Here is a 13599-nt window from a genome sequence, read left to right on the forward strand (position 1 = left end):
GCTAATAAAATTAGTAAATACCTTATTTCTGATTTTTACATATTTATAAACCAGGCACTTGGTGCTTTTCAATGCAATGCTAGTGAGAAGGGCTGACAGGGCACTGAACATAGTTTACAGAACTAACAGCACAGCCTTCAGCCTTCCTGTAAGCAGGGGTCTGGCTCTTGAGAAGCATTATGCATATACTGCCTCAGATATGCCCACCTGAAATCCAAACACAGTCAGGCTGGGAAGGGAGAAACTAGATGATGATGGGTGTCCTCCAGCCAAGAAATGATGCAGGTTCCCATTAATGTGCTGCAGGTTCTAATGTACAGTGTGAGAATCTCACCATACACAGGGAAATCAGAGGAAGCAATTTCAGTCTAGGAGTTCAACCTGTACAACTGTACAAGACTAAGGGGAAGTTTGGTATAGAACAGAGGTCTGCAAACTTTTTTGGCCATTTATGGGGTGGGCAGGAGCACACTAAGCTGGACTCTGAGTCTTGCCCTAAAGCTGCGTACACACTTCCAATTTTTATTGTTGGAAATGAACGACGAACGACCGATTGGCCAAAAATCGTTCGTAAAAAAAGTAACCAACGACTCCGGCGAACGAGGATAGTCGTTGGAAATGAACGACCGGACCGGCGGATCGGACGACGATCGTTGACCATCTATCGTGTGTACGGTCGTTCAGTGATCGTCCATGGTCTGAGCATGCGCGAGGAACGAATGTTCGCTCAATACATACTGTATTGTGTATATGAGTGTATGTGTGTGTGTGTTATCGTTCAAACGATCGCATCTATCTTCGAACGATCGTGTCGTTATCTGTATGTACAGGATCGGTGCCATACGATCGTTCGCAGATATCGTGCAGGATCGTTCGTCGTTCGTTTACCAACGATATTAATTGAAAGTGTGTATGTAGCTTAATAGCTCTGCCCCCCACTAGGAACGTAAATCTCTCTCCCCAGTGGCTCCGGTAGTTTGCTCTGGCCTAATCCCGGCCGGCAACCGGCGACTCCAGAGCTCTGGTATAGAACATTACAGATGGTAGAAGGAAAATTTATGGGCCTTTTTTTTTTTTTTTTTTGAATGGTCACAATAGCAGATCAGGTCCCTGATTTATACTATTTTGTTCCTCATTAAAACTTTATTTGCTTCAGCTTAATCCTTACTCCATAAAATGTCATTGTATGAAACAATCCACAAACAGTATACAAAGCAAGGAGGAAGACATAATTGTAGGAGATTTTCTTGTGCCCTAAATTTCTCCCTCAGACCTGTAATTGTATTTTCTGTGTGTTTCTCTAGATGACATTGGGCAGTTCCACCATCAGCTGTCTGCATATCCGGATTCATCTCTGAGGATGATATTTGAGTATTACGGAGATGATCTGACCCACATTCTGGGAATCTTGGACCGTCATACCATCCTAAGAGAGCTAGCTGCTCGGAAAGTTCTAAGTGAAGAAGTAAGAAAAAAGATATTTTTAAAATAACTGGTGTAAGGTATTTGTACTGAAGGATAATTTTGTCCTAAATTAGAATATGGATAAATACTGTTATCCCACATTCCTGGTTCTCTGAGCTGCTGTTTAAAAGTCTGATTTAGATATTTGCTAGATTTTGAAGGCTGCATTTGGTTTCCTCCTTCCTTGCATAAAGAATCCAGAGAATCTATGGGCAAGGATCTGAACATTAAAAATACTAATATTCTAACTTTTAGTCCATTCATACAAAGATAATTCATATTGAAGTAACAATTTAAGTATGTAGCTCTAGGAAAACCCCAAAGAAAACCAGATTTTTTATACCTAAATGTAGAGGACATGGGTGTGCAGTCAAAGAAGAATGCCATGTCCAAGGTATTGAGGTGAACTCTACTGACTACCAGTAAATCATGGTGAAAAGAAGTAATGTCCAGTGAGAGCTTGGTCTTAAAATATGAGACTGAAGTAGGGTGGAAATTAGCACAAAAGCTGACCATTGCCTCTGCCCAAAACTAAAGAATTTTGTAAAGAACAAAGAGCCTTATTTAATAAAGCCCTCCAAATCTGAAGAAGATACAACTTTAACAGTGAAGCTGGGTGATCCAGCAAATCTGGAAAAGATTTGTTCAAACTCATTTGCTATTTGCTAGCAAATGTTTTGAATCCTCAACCAGATCCATTCCTGTTTTTCTGCATTACACAGCTTCACTGATAAAAGTAAATCCTCTTCAGCCTTGAAGAGCTTTAATAAATCAGCCACAAAGAGAGGAACTTGTCCATATCTGGAGATCATGAGAGCCATACTAAACACAACTACTGTTTCCTTGTCCACCTCAGAATAGTACTCTTACAACATGTATGTATCTTTATATTTGCTAGTCACTATGTGTTATTAGTGTGTCAGAAGTGGTATCCACTGTTAGGAAAAGAATGAGGCTACCTATAAATAGTGATTCTACATCAATGGCAACCATTGCCAGTGGTGTCTGGATGTTCTTTCTTGTATGTTGGTATGTAGGACCTCTACACGTTTACCAAATTAATGAACATGTGCTTGCTTCATTCCACATTTGATCACAGTCTAACCTTATAATAAGATTTTAGAATACTGCATTTGACAATGACCTTGATTGCTTGTATAGCATCATGCTGTACAGCTTTTTGCTTGAATTGATGGAATGTAGTGAAAAAAGAGATCAGAACTACTTTTTCCTAATTTGTAGTTTTTTCTTCCATACAGATGTATAAACCTGGCTAAGTCAATTATGCCTTATTTTTTTCTGTTAAATTTCTGCCTAAAGATTTCTTTCCACAACCACCTGCCTGGGACCAACTGACCTCATGCCTTGGAATGGGACTCATAATTGCCACTAATGTTAGGAAGAATCCTTAGGATTCTGTAAATATAATATTTCCAATACAAATTGGGTAAAAATACATTCTTTTAATAAAGAGGATATTGACAAGGCAGTGTTATTTGAGAGAAAAGAAAAAATATAGGCAAATATTGGCCAAACCAGTTGATCCACAACATCTACAAGATATACATTTACTCTTTAATATTTTATAAAACATTAAAGAGGAACTAAACTCAAAAACTTGTCTTTCAATTATTAATCTATTCTTACCTACTTGCACTAAAATGTCAGTCCCCCATGCTGGAACTGGCTGGGTTAGCTTGTATCCATGAAAAATATGATTTATGAAGTGTTTAGAAGCGGCCAGCTTGTGACTTGCAGTTTACGCTTTCTTCCTCTCCTGACCTCCTCCACCCACTCCCCCTCCCTCTCTGGAGCCCAGTAAATATCTGCACAGAGAGCTCACAAGCTGAAAAGAAGCAGGAAGCAGCTGCAGACTGGGGAAAGAAAAAAAATCTGCATAATTAGCACAGTGTGAGTGGATTAAAAACATTCCCACCAAGGATGGCATTTCCAGGAATGCATTTCACTGGCTAGGCAATGGAGAGACCTGGCATGTTTAAAGGTCAAAGCAAACCGAACAAAAAAAGTATACAGGTGATTATATCTTGGCCTTATATTATCCATAAGCCAAAGTTGATTTTGTGAATTTAAGTACGCTTTAATTACAGTTCTATATAAATTCAATAAATGCACTTTTAATTTGGTGCTTCTTTATAAAGTGACAAACTAAATTTTAGGTTAAAAAAATAGCTGAATGAAAAAAGAGAAAATAATTTATTAAAGGGCTGATTTAGATAAACAAGGTGTTATATTGGCCTGTAAAATGGATATGAAGGGAACATTTTCAGTGGAAACCTTGTTCCAATGTTGGCATATATTTCCCCTACCTTGATAAATTTGTCTAAAATAAAGTTTCCTGTACTACAAAAGGAAACCTCCTCCTCACACAAATATTTGACAAGTATATTGTTAATTAAAGCAGTTTGAGGCAGAGGCCAATAGCATACAGTGACACATTTCACAGAACCAAGCTGCTTCATCAGACCATATATTGAGGCTATATAATATCTTAGATCAAACATGAGCTATCAAATAACTATTCCCAAAACGTTCAGATATATGATTCAAAAGATTGTTGATGACCCCATACATTTCAGGGGAAAACAAAGTGTCAATAAGTAAAGTTGGTAAACATCCCTCTTAAGTGCAGAAACACTATAATAGCTAAATCAGTTTAGTACAATGTGCCATAGACCACCACCCTTCTGTCAAATTTAGGGAACCCTGCTCCACAAGTGTCAGGTATAAGTCTCAACCCCGCAGACAGCTCCAAACAAGGAATATGACTGCTTTACACTTTATAGAATAAATATGTATATTAAAAAAAATTGTTGGATATAATCATATAACACTATAGATATAAAATTGCATTATATGTGTGTTGTATTTTTATTAATATGTCATACATATACACCATAGAGCTTTAAAGAACACAAACCATGGATGGAAATCGATGCAAGTTCCTTTACTTACCGTTTGTTACGCGATATTCAGAAAACAGGAAGAAAAGCTGTGATTGGACTCTTGGAATGTCTCTATGCTCTAAAAATAAATCATCCTCATCCTAATTTATTGATGGTTCTGGATAAGATCAGCCAGACAGGTAAAAGCACTTTGTGTTTTCAATTAATTTTTTTATGGAATCTCGCTTAGACGTGATCCACTAATCAAAAACCCTGTGCTCGATAAAAAAGTGAAAGTGCAAAAACACCCCACAAAAAATGTGCACTGGGGTAATATTTGTGATCCCTCCTCCAAAAAGGAAGGGCCACCAAATTTCCCCAGACCCTCCGAAGCAAGGCTCCAGACGAGGGCTGGGTACTAAGTCCATCCAGCCGAAGCAGCATGGTGGCAGCATGGTGGCTCGGTGGTTAGCACTCTGGCCTTTGCAACACCGTGTCTCAGGTTTGAATCATAAAGTATTTGCATAGCCTAGTGAACTATTTAAATTTTAAATTTCTTAGGAACAGTCCTGAATTAGAATTCCACAGTTCTGAGATCTAGGCACTAAAAGTTATCTTTCAGGCAAATGCTTGAAAAATTACAAAAGAGACAAAAGTGTGAGCCATTTGTTCAGCTCACTAAATAATTTTTTTTCTGGTCCCCAACTTTCTGACACCTCTGAATGATCCTCAAGTAATTTACCCTAAGCACCGTTTTCTAAAGTGAAAGACAAACACAGATACACTCAGCAGCCACATACTAGTACCAGGTTGGACTCCCTTTTCCCAGGAGAATTCTTTGTAGCACTGATTTAACAAGATGGTGGAAACATTCCTCATTGATTTTGGTTCATAATGACATAAAAGCATCACGCAGTTATTGCAGTTAGCTGCACATTTATAATGCTAAACTCCAGTTTTTGCACATTCCTAAGGTGGAGTACACAGGGTAGAAGATGAGTGCACTGCAATCATAAATGGTTGGGCATGGTTAGCAAGCATTCTAAGACAGGCTGTGGCATTTATTAGATGTTCAGTTGTTATTAAGGGGTAACATGGCAGGATAGATGCACACTCAAATGTTGCTACAGAAATTAATCTCTAGGCCAGACAATTGTTTTCCAATATTCTCTTGTCCAATTTTAGTCAGTCCTTTATAGCCTTTAGGTTCCTGTTCTTAACTGCCAGGAAAGCAACCCAGTATGGTTTTCTGCTGCTGTAGACCATCTGTTTCACAGTTTGACATGTGCTCTCTTGCATACCTCAGTTGTAACAAGTGTTTATATGAGTTACTGTCAGGCCATTTTTCTCAGACCACTGGAGTTATCATTGCTTTTTTTCCCAACTGCCCCTCACAGAATATTTTTCCTGAAGGCTTAGAAATACTCATAGCACCCTTCCTGGCACAAATAATCATGTTCAAAGTAACTTAACCCCCCCGCCCCCCCGGTGATATTCCCAAGTGTGACTTTACTTGCAAAAAGTTGTAATCACGAGTCACACTCAGGGTAGGAATAAAAAACTCCTACCTGCGCCTTGCGAACCAGCGGCATCCCGAGTGATCCCCGGCCAGCTTCTGCATCACATCTTCCGGGTCATGTGTGAATTGTCGGTACATTCGGGGGGTGTGGCCGGGAGAGAAATATTAAAGCAGATTACAATGTAATCTGCTTTTAAATGCTTGAATACTGTAAAGTACAAAAAAATTATAAATGTACAAGTACATCTTTTACTACATAAAACATCATTGTCCAGTGCCCTGATTTACATTTTGTCCACTTTTAGCCTCTGACCTTTGTTGAACTTTATACCTTATTTCAAAATTTTTTATAAATATTACAGGCCCACAATATTAAACAACAAATTTTCATGCAAAAAATTGTAATGCTTTTTGCATAGGAATACAGACATAATTAGAACGCTAGGGGGGTTTCTTCCTAATTTTGATGCTGTTTGAACTTCGTCGGGTCCTCTTGACAAGGGCTACATGCCTAAATATATTGAGTTGTTGATTAGATATTTGTGTACCCAATAAATTGGCCTAGGGTGTAAATATCTGTTTTGACAAGAATGACTTTGTGACCTGATTTTATCAGCCGTTACCCTGTTACTTTGTTAGTTTACTTTTATGAGTGAAGATATTTATTGCAGGTACTGAGCTGCTCTACTGACCCATAATTTTTTATTACTAAGTAATAAAAGCTATTTAAAGTAAAAAAATAAATGTTATAATAAAAAACTTTTTGTGCCAGGTACTTCTTTCTCCACCCTTCCTTTCCCCTCCTTACTTGCTTCTCTACCTCTCCTCTTCCCCTCCCTCCTTAATTCTCCTATGTTTTCTTTTTACCTGTTTCTCCATTATGGTCGTTTTGTTCTGCTTTTGGATCAGTACTAAAATTCCCTGGGGGTTCAAGAAGCAGAACTAGTATTTTTATGGTCCAGTGAAAACTGCTAATAGGTATACTATGATGTAGATTTGGATTCCATTTCTAATGCAAACATTTGTGTTAGTGAAGAATCTATCTTAAATACTCATGATCACATGAACATGACATTTTTTCTTTCTATAGGTGAGGGTCTGGTGAAGCAGATTTTGCTGGATGAACATGGACACACACTGCCGCCAGAACTGAGAGGTAAATAAGACAAGTCCTACACCCATATGACATCTGTTATAGTGTTAGTACAGCCTATACTTGGACTTGTAACTATTGGCATTCCCTGGCACAACACAAACAACGCTGTGGGACTTCTGTCAATGATTTCTGTTGTAATCTAAAAATAAGGCATACATTACAATGCAGCCAAACAGTATGTTTGCAAAAGATGGATGTCTTTTCATTGTGTGGTTTCCAATGTTAGGGGGAACTTCCAGATTCCAAAACAGACCCCACCAGCCCCTGCAGATGGAGTTCTTCCCCCCAATTTTAGACTGCCCTCTTTCAGAAATATTTACTTTGCAGAGAATACACAATCAAGTGTAGGGATATGTAAAGAAAAAATAAAAAAACAAGATTTTGGCTTGTATATGGTTAAATGGTTGAAGTATATAAAGCTTTACCTCATTCACTTAGCCAGATGAAAATCCCTTGCAGAGTGTATAATAATACAATAAACAGTTCTAGTACTCAGGTATTTATTGGGTGAGTATAAACAAAAAAGAGGGGTTTTGTGGCAAAGAAATACAAAGATCCAAAGTTATCTTACAAGAAGGGACCCAACGGTATTTTTGAGTCCATAGTTTCACCAAATTAAATCAAAGTTGGAGGTCTTGGCTCCTAACACATTTCACCCATGTAGGGCTTTCTTTAGGGGAGATTATAGATAAAGCCACATCACAGAGGAAACTATAAAGTAACAAGAAACCAAGCTATGACATGTATTGCAAATATATAGAAGTATTTCTTGAGCATGTGTTGGAATATGACTATGATCATACAAAATTACATATACATTTTGAACATGGAGGAAGTATAAGCTAAGCAAGTCTTACCATACAATACAATAGTTTTTTTCCAAATAACATTTTCAACTGACTTGGGATTGATCATCCCAATATTTTAGTACTTATTTATATGCAACATGTTCCCAGAGATTCCCCTGACCCTCTTTATGTTGGTGATATTATGTCAGGTGTTTTGTAGTTAATTCAAGAAGGTCAGCAAGTCTCTGTAGGTTTCAATGCAAACAAATACATTAGCTGTATTGTTCCATTGCTGCAAAATACTGTTAGTACTGTACTGTAAAATACAGTGTACTGTTAGAACACTGTTAGGTGCCCTTGACTGCACAATCTACATTTCTGTGTACCCAATAAAGTAATTATATTAAAAAAAAATAATAATAAACTTAAGATGACTGCATAAGTATGAATATTATCCTCAAATAACACAATCCCTATTCTGATTTAACCCAAGTCTTTTCATTTTTTCTATTATTTTCTCAGAAATTCAAGAAAAACACAAACAACATCTGATGGAGAGGACTGAGATTCTAGCTGAGCACAGACCCCCAGGAACTACCCTGGAACCACAAAGATTCCTCATCAATGAGCGTTATGTGAACCTGGTTGTAGTCTCCACTGATCAGTTCAGGCAGCGTCCTCAGAATGAACTAATTCAGAGTGGGGTAAAACATGAGGAATGCTTGAAGGAAACACAAACTGGACTGGAACACATTTCCCCCAACAGACTCTTCCGCTGGAGCCACCAGTCACAATGTGTACCACATGCAGTAATGGTGAGCGGAGTGCCAGGAATAGGGAAGACCACACTGATACAGAAGTTTGTCTATGACTGGGTGACCGGAAAACTCTACCAGAGATTTGCTTTTGTCTTCTCCTTCAGATTCCGGGACTTTAATAGACTGGGAAAGGTCAGCTTGGAGGAAATGATTCTTCAACAATATCCATATCTGGAGAGTCAGATTGGAAATATTCTACAAGATCCGGAGAGACTTCTGTTTATATTTGATGGTTTAGATGAAAGTATTCACCAAATAGATTTCAGGTCAAGTAAACTGACCCATCCAAAGCAGGGAGCAGATTTTGGGGATATTGTGGTTAGTTTGGTAAGGCAGAGTCTTCTTAAGGGTTGCTCTGTACTGATAACCAGCCGCCCAACCAGACTGGCATCAGTTGATACCGGTGTTTTCCAGAGAATAGCTGACATCATGGGATTTCTCCATGAGGACCGAATGATCTTCTTTAAAAATTTCTTTGGAAGTGAAGAATTGTCAGAAAAGGCTTTTCATTATGTGCAGGAGAATGACACGCTGTACACTTTCTGTTACATCCCATCATACTGCTGGATTGTCTGTACAGTGTTATCAATGTGCTTCAAAGCCCAACCAACCAACACTGATCAGCTGATGGAATCATTGCCCAAAACTGTGACACAACTCTTTGTGACTTTTGTTGCCAACATTCTGGCCAATCACAACCAGAATACAGGAGATAGTCACACTGCCCGGGAACTACTGCGATCTATTGGATGGATGGCAGAATATGGAGTCATGAATCACATCATTGTGTTTGATGAGCGTTATCTGAAGTCATTTAGTGTAAGAAATGATAAACATCTCTTTTCAAGTTTTATAATGGAATCTGGTCAGCCATCTAATGTGGATTACACCTTCTTACATCTCACTCTTCAGGAGTTTTTTGCTGCTTTAGCTCATTTTATAGACTATAATGCCGACAGATTACAGAAAACACTTCATGCTGCTGAATCTTACAATGATGGCCGTGCTGAAATATTGCTCCGTTTCCTCTGCGGTCTCTCAGACTCTTCTACTAGATTCCTGTTAAAGTCTCATGTTGGAGAATTGTCTGTTCAGGCTGCAGGAGATGTCATTACTTGGATCCAGCATAAAATCACAAAAGAACAAAAATCTGCCAAGAAAAATCTTCTTAATACATTCTACTATCTCCATGAGAGCAGGAATAAGGCTCTGGTGTCACAATGTATTGGATCAAACAAAGAAGTTGATTTTTCTAATACCCCCCTTACCCCTCTGGACTTTTCTGTGTTGTCTTTTATCCTTCAATCCTGCAAAGAAACAGATAAAGTAAATCTGAGTTTTTCTAATATTGAGAGTGAAGGTTTAAGGAAACTTATACCAGCTCTACACACCATCAAGAATTTGAGGTAAAGTTTAAATATAGATAGTGATAATCTGAATCCTGGAATTTGTTCTATATTTTGTCCATGATTCCATGATTTGCAAATTCCATCTTTTTACATTGCAGTTGATTGGAATGGGAAGTTGCAATTTGGAGGTTTAAACTGTCATCATAATTGCTGGATATGTCTGGAAGGCCATGACTCAAAAAAGAAAAAATGGAAAAAAAATCTCAATTTTTCAAAAGTTAATGATAAAATAAATGCTGAAAGAGTTTTTTTTATGAAAACTATTGCCAGCCAACAAACTTTTTACGTTAATTGCAAAGCCCTTGAATATAGTATTATCACCAAAGTTGATTGGGGTTTGGAGTCAAATGGACCTATTTCAAAATGTTGTTTTAGTATGGGGACAAAAACCTATACCAATCAGGAGGGTAATTACAATCTCAGTGTCTTTCATTAGCATCCCAATGCTTGCACATACAAAATACATACAAAAACAAAAACACGAAATTTTAGCCTTTCCTGGAAAAACCTCCAGGCAGCTCATTACTGGGTCAGCTCTGTACTTTTGGTCCTGCACAAAACATACCCAAGCTTTTCATTTTCCAGTTTAGTAAAAACCCACAACAAGATAGGAAAGAGTGGGAAGTATACTGTCCGAAGAAGTCACCAGAAAAGGAAAATTATGAGTAAGTATGACAACAAGTTTACATTTTCCCAGCCCTACTCCTGCCAATTCAGAAGCATTGAGAAATAGAAAGGGGGAAAAATAAAAGCCATACTCTTAAGCTGCGTACACACCTGCAATTTTTCTCGTTGGAAAGGATCTTTCACGATCCTTTCCAACGAGAAAAGACTGCACGATGCATGAACGATGCTGTACATACAGCACCGTTCATGCTCTATGGAGAGGGGAGGGGGAGAGCGACGGAGCGGCACCCTGCTGCGCGCTCTTCCCTTTCATTAGGATCGGTCGTCGTCCATCGTCCATGGATCCGCCAGGACGGTCGTCGGACGATGGACGACGACCGACTGTACACACGGCAGATTTTCGCCCGATAATTGGCCGATACCGATTATCGGGCGAGAAAAATTTGCCGTGTGTACGCAGCTTTACATGATACTGTTTACCAATGCTAGAAGTCTAGCAAACAAAAAAGGGGAGTTGGAAGCCTTAATGAGAGAGGGGGATTATGACTTAGTTGGCATTGCTAAATCATGGCTTTGTTCTTCACATGACTGGGCTGTCAATATTCCTGAGTATACTCTCTTTGGTAAAGACAGAGTCAAACGAAAGGGTGGTGGTGTCTGTCTGTATGTGAGAAGTGATATAAAAATGAATGTGAAAGAAGAAATTGCGGAGGGAACAAGCAATGAGGTTGAGGCATTATGGGTGGAGTTGAATGTGTGTGCTATAGGCCCCCCAGTGCTAAGGAATAAATAGAAAATCAACTACTAGCACAGACAGAAAAAGCAGCAAAATGTGGAAGTGTTTTAATCATGGAAGATTTCAACTACCCTGACACTGACTGGAGTATTGGCATTACAGGAACAGCAAAAGGGAGGAAGTTTGTGGATTTATTACAAGATAATTTTATGGTACAGTTTATAGAAGCCCCAACTAGAAATAATACTCTGCTGGACCTAGTTCTTTCTAACAATGCAGAGCTTAAAACAAATGTGCATAATAAAGAGAATCTGGGTAGCAGTGACCATAATGTGATTTCATTTAACGTAAGCTGTAAATAGGAAGCTAAGATAAGAAGGTAAGAAGGTAAGGTAAGATAATAATATTTAAATTTAAGAAAGCAAATTTTCCAGTATTAAGGGCAACTTTCTGTGACTTGGACTGGGAGACAATATTGTCCTCTAAGAAAACAGAAATGGGAATCTTGCAAGTCTGATCAACAAAAGCACACTGAAAATTATATTCCAATGGGTAATAATTTTAAGAGGCTAAATATAAAACCTATGTGGCTGACAGCTGATGGTATGAAAGCCATAAAGAACAAGAAAAGGGCATTCCAAAAATATAAAAATGAAGGATCACCTTCATCATTTGAAAACTCATCATTTTGAAAACATGAAAGGAATATACCAAAAGATGTAAACAGGAGATAAAATGTGCAACACATCAAAATGAAAGACAGATTGCAAAGGAAAGTAAGGCAAACCCCCCAAATTTTTTAAAACATATTATTAGCAAAAAGTTTAGATCTGAGCATGTAGGCCCCTTAAAGGATTTCACTGGGTTAGTAACACTTTTTTTTTAGCTCTGTGTACACAAAGGAAAATGGCAGAGATCAAGACCAAGTTCATAATACCAATGTCACTGCCTTAAATGATTCACAATGGCTCAGAATTGATATTATTGAGAAACAGCTGGGAAAAATTAGGGTTGACAAAGCACCAGGACCTCATGGATTACATCCACTTGTCCTCAAAGAGCTGAGCTTGGTTATTTCAAAGCCATTATTTCTAATTTTTAAAGACTCATTAATCACTGGCAAGGTACCGATGGATTGGTCAATGGGGTTCCTATATTCAAAAAAGGAGCAAAGTCATTACCAGATAACTACAGACCGGTTAGTTTACCGTCCATAGTTGGAAAGGTTTTAGAGATTTTGATGAAGAATTACATAGAGGAGTTTCTGCTAGAAAATAATAATATAAGTGATAGTCAGCATCACTTTAAGAAAGACAGAAGTTGTCAAACCAATTTACTATGTTTTTATGAGGAAGTAACTAAACAGGTAGACAGTGGAGTAGCAGTTGATATAGTGTACTTAGACTTTGCTAGAGCATTATCCCACAGACAGTTAATATGCAAGTTAGGGTCAACAGATTTAGAAAATGAATCCAGAGAGTTGTAATCAATGATCTCTGAATGGTCTAAGGTTGTTAGTGGTGTACCCCAGGGTTCAGTGTACCCCATTGGTCAGACCACATCGGGAATATGCAGTCCAGTTTTGGGCACCAGTTCACAAAAAGGACATTGTGGAATTGGAGAGAGTGCAGAGAAGGACAACTAAACTAATAAAAGGAATGGAGGAGCTCAGCTATGACGAGAGATTAGCTGAACTGAATCTATTCTCCCTTGAGAGAGACATATAGGGGGGATCCCCCTGTATAAATATACAAACAATCCATATAGAGAACTCTCTTCCCTATTATTCACTTTGAAATCATTACAAAGAACAAGGGGCGCTCTTTGCGTCTGGAGGAAAAGAAGTTTAAGCTCCGGATAAGGAAGGGATTCTTTACTGTAAGGTCTGTGAAAATGTGGAATCGGTTCCCTCAGGAAGTAGTTTCAGCAACTACTATAGATTGCTTTAAGAAAAAACTGGATGATTTCTAGAAGCACAGATTATAACTGGGTATTAAGGCTTTTAAGTAAAAATAACAGTGACTGGTGATCTAGGGAACATCCGATTGCCTCATGGAATCAGGAAGGAATTTTTTTGCCCGGTTGAAGCAAAGTGTACCAGGGTTTTATATCTGGGATATGTTTATTTCCCTAGTGGTTGAACTTGATGGATTTATGTCTTTTTTCAATCTAACCTACT

General features: G+C 38.3%; 1 protein-coding gene across 3 annotated transcripts in view; it reads left to right on the forward strand.

The window, feature by feature from the left end:
- The window catches only part of LOC140341615 (NACHT, LRR and PYD domains-containing protein 3-like), a 36543-nt gene that overhangs the window by 13760 nt on the left and 9184 nt on the right, over nucleotides 1-13599 (forward strand). For 2 of the 3 annotated variants that reach the window (XM_072427410.1, XM_072427411.1), the window contains 4 exons: nucleotides 1305-1465; nucleotides 4384-4567; nucleotides 6977-7042; nucleotides 8353-10054. In XM_072427410.1, coding sequence (XP_072283511.1) covers nucleotides 1305-1465; nucleotides 4384-4567; nucleotides 6977-7042; nucleotides 8353-10054 — 2113 coding nt within the window. Of the gene's footprint in view, nucleotides 1-1304; nucleotides 1466-4383; nucleotides 4568-6976; nucleotides 7043-8352; nucleotides 10055-13599 lie in introns of those variants that run through there. The other variant, XM_072427412.1, reaches the window with a different exon arrangement.

The sequence above is a fragment of the Pyxicephalus adspersus genome, chromosome 12 (assembly GCF_032062135.1).
Source record: "Pyxicephalus adspersus chromosome 12, UCB_Pads_2.0, whole genome shotgun sequence".
NCBI classification, from domain to species: domain Eukaryota; kingdom Metazoa; phylum Chordata; class Amphibia; order Anura; family Pyxicephalidae; genus Pyxicephalus; species Pyxicephalus adspersus.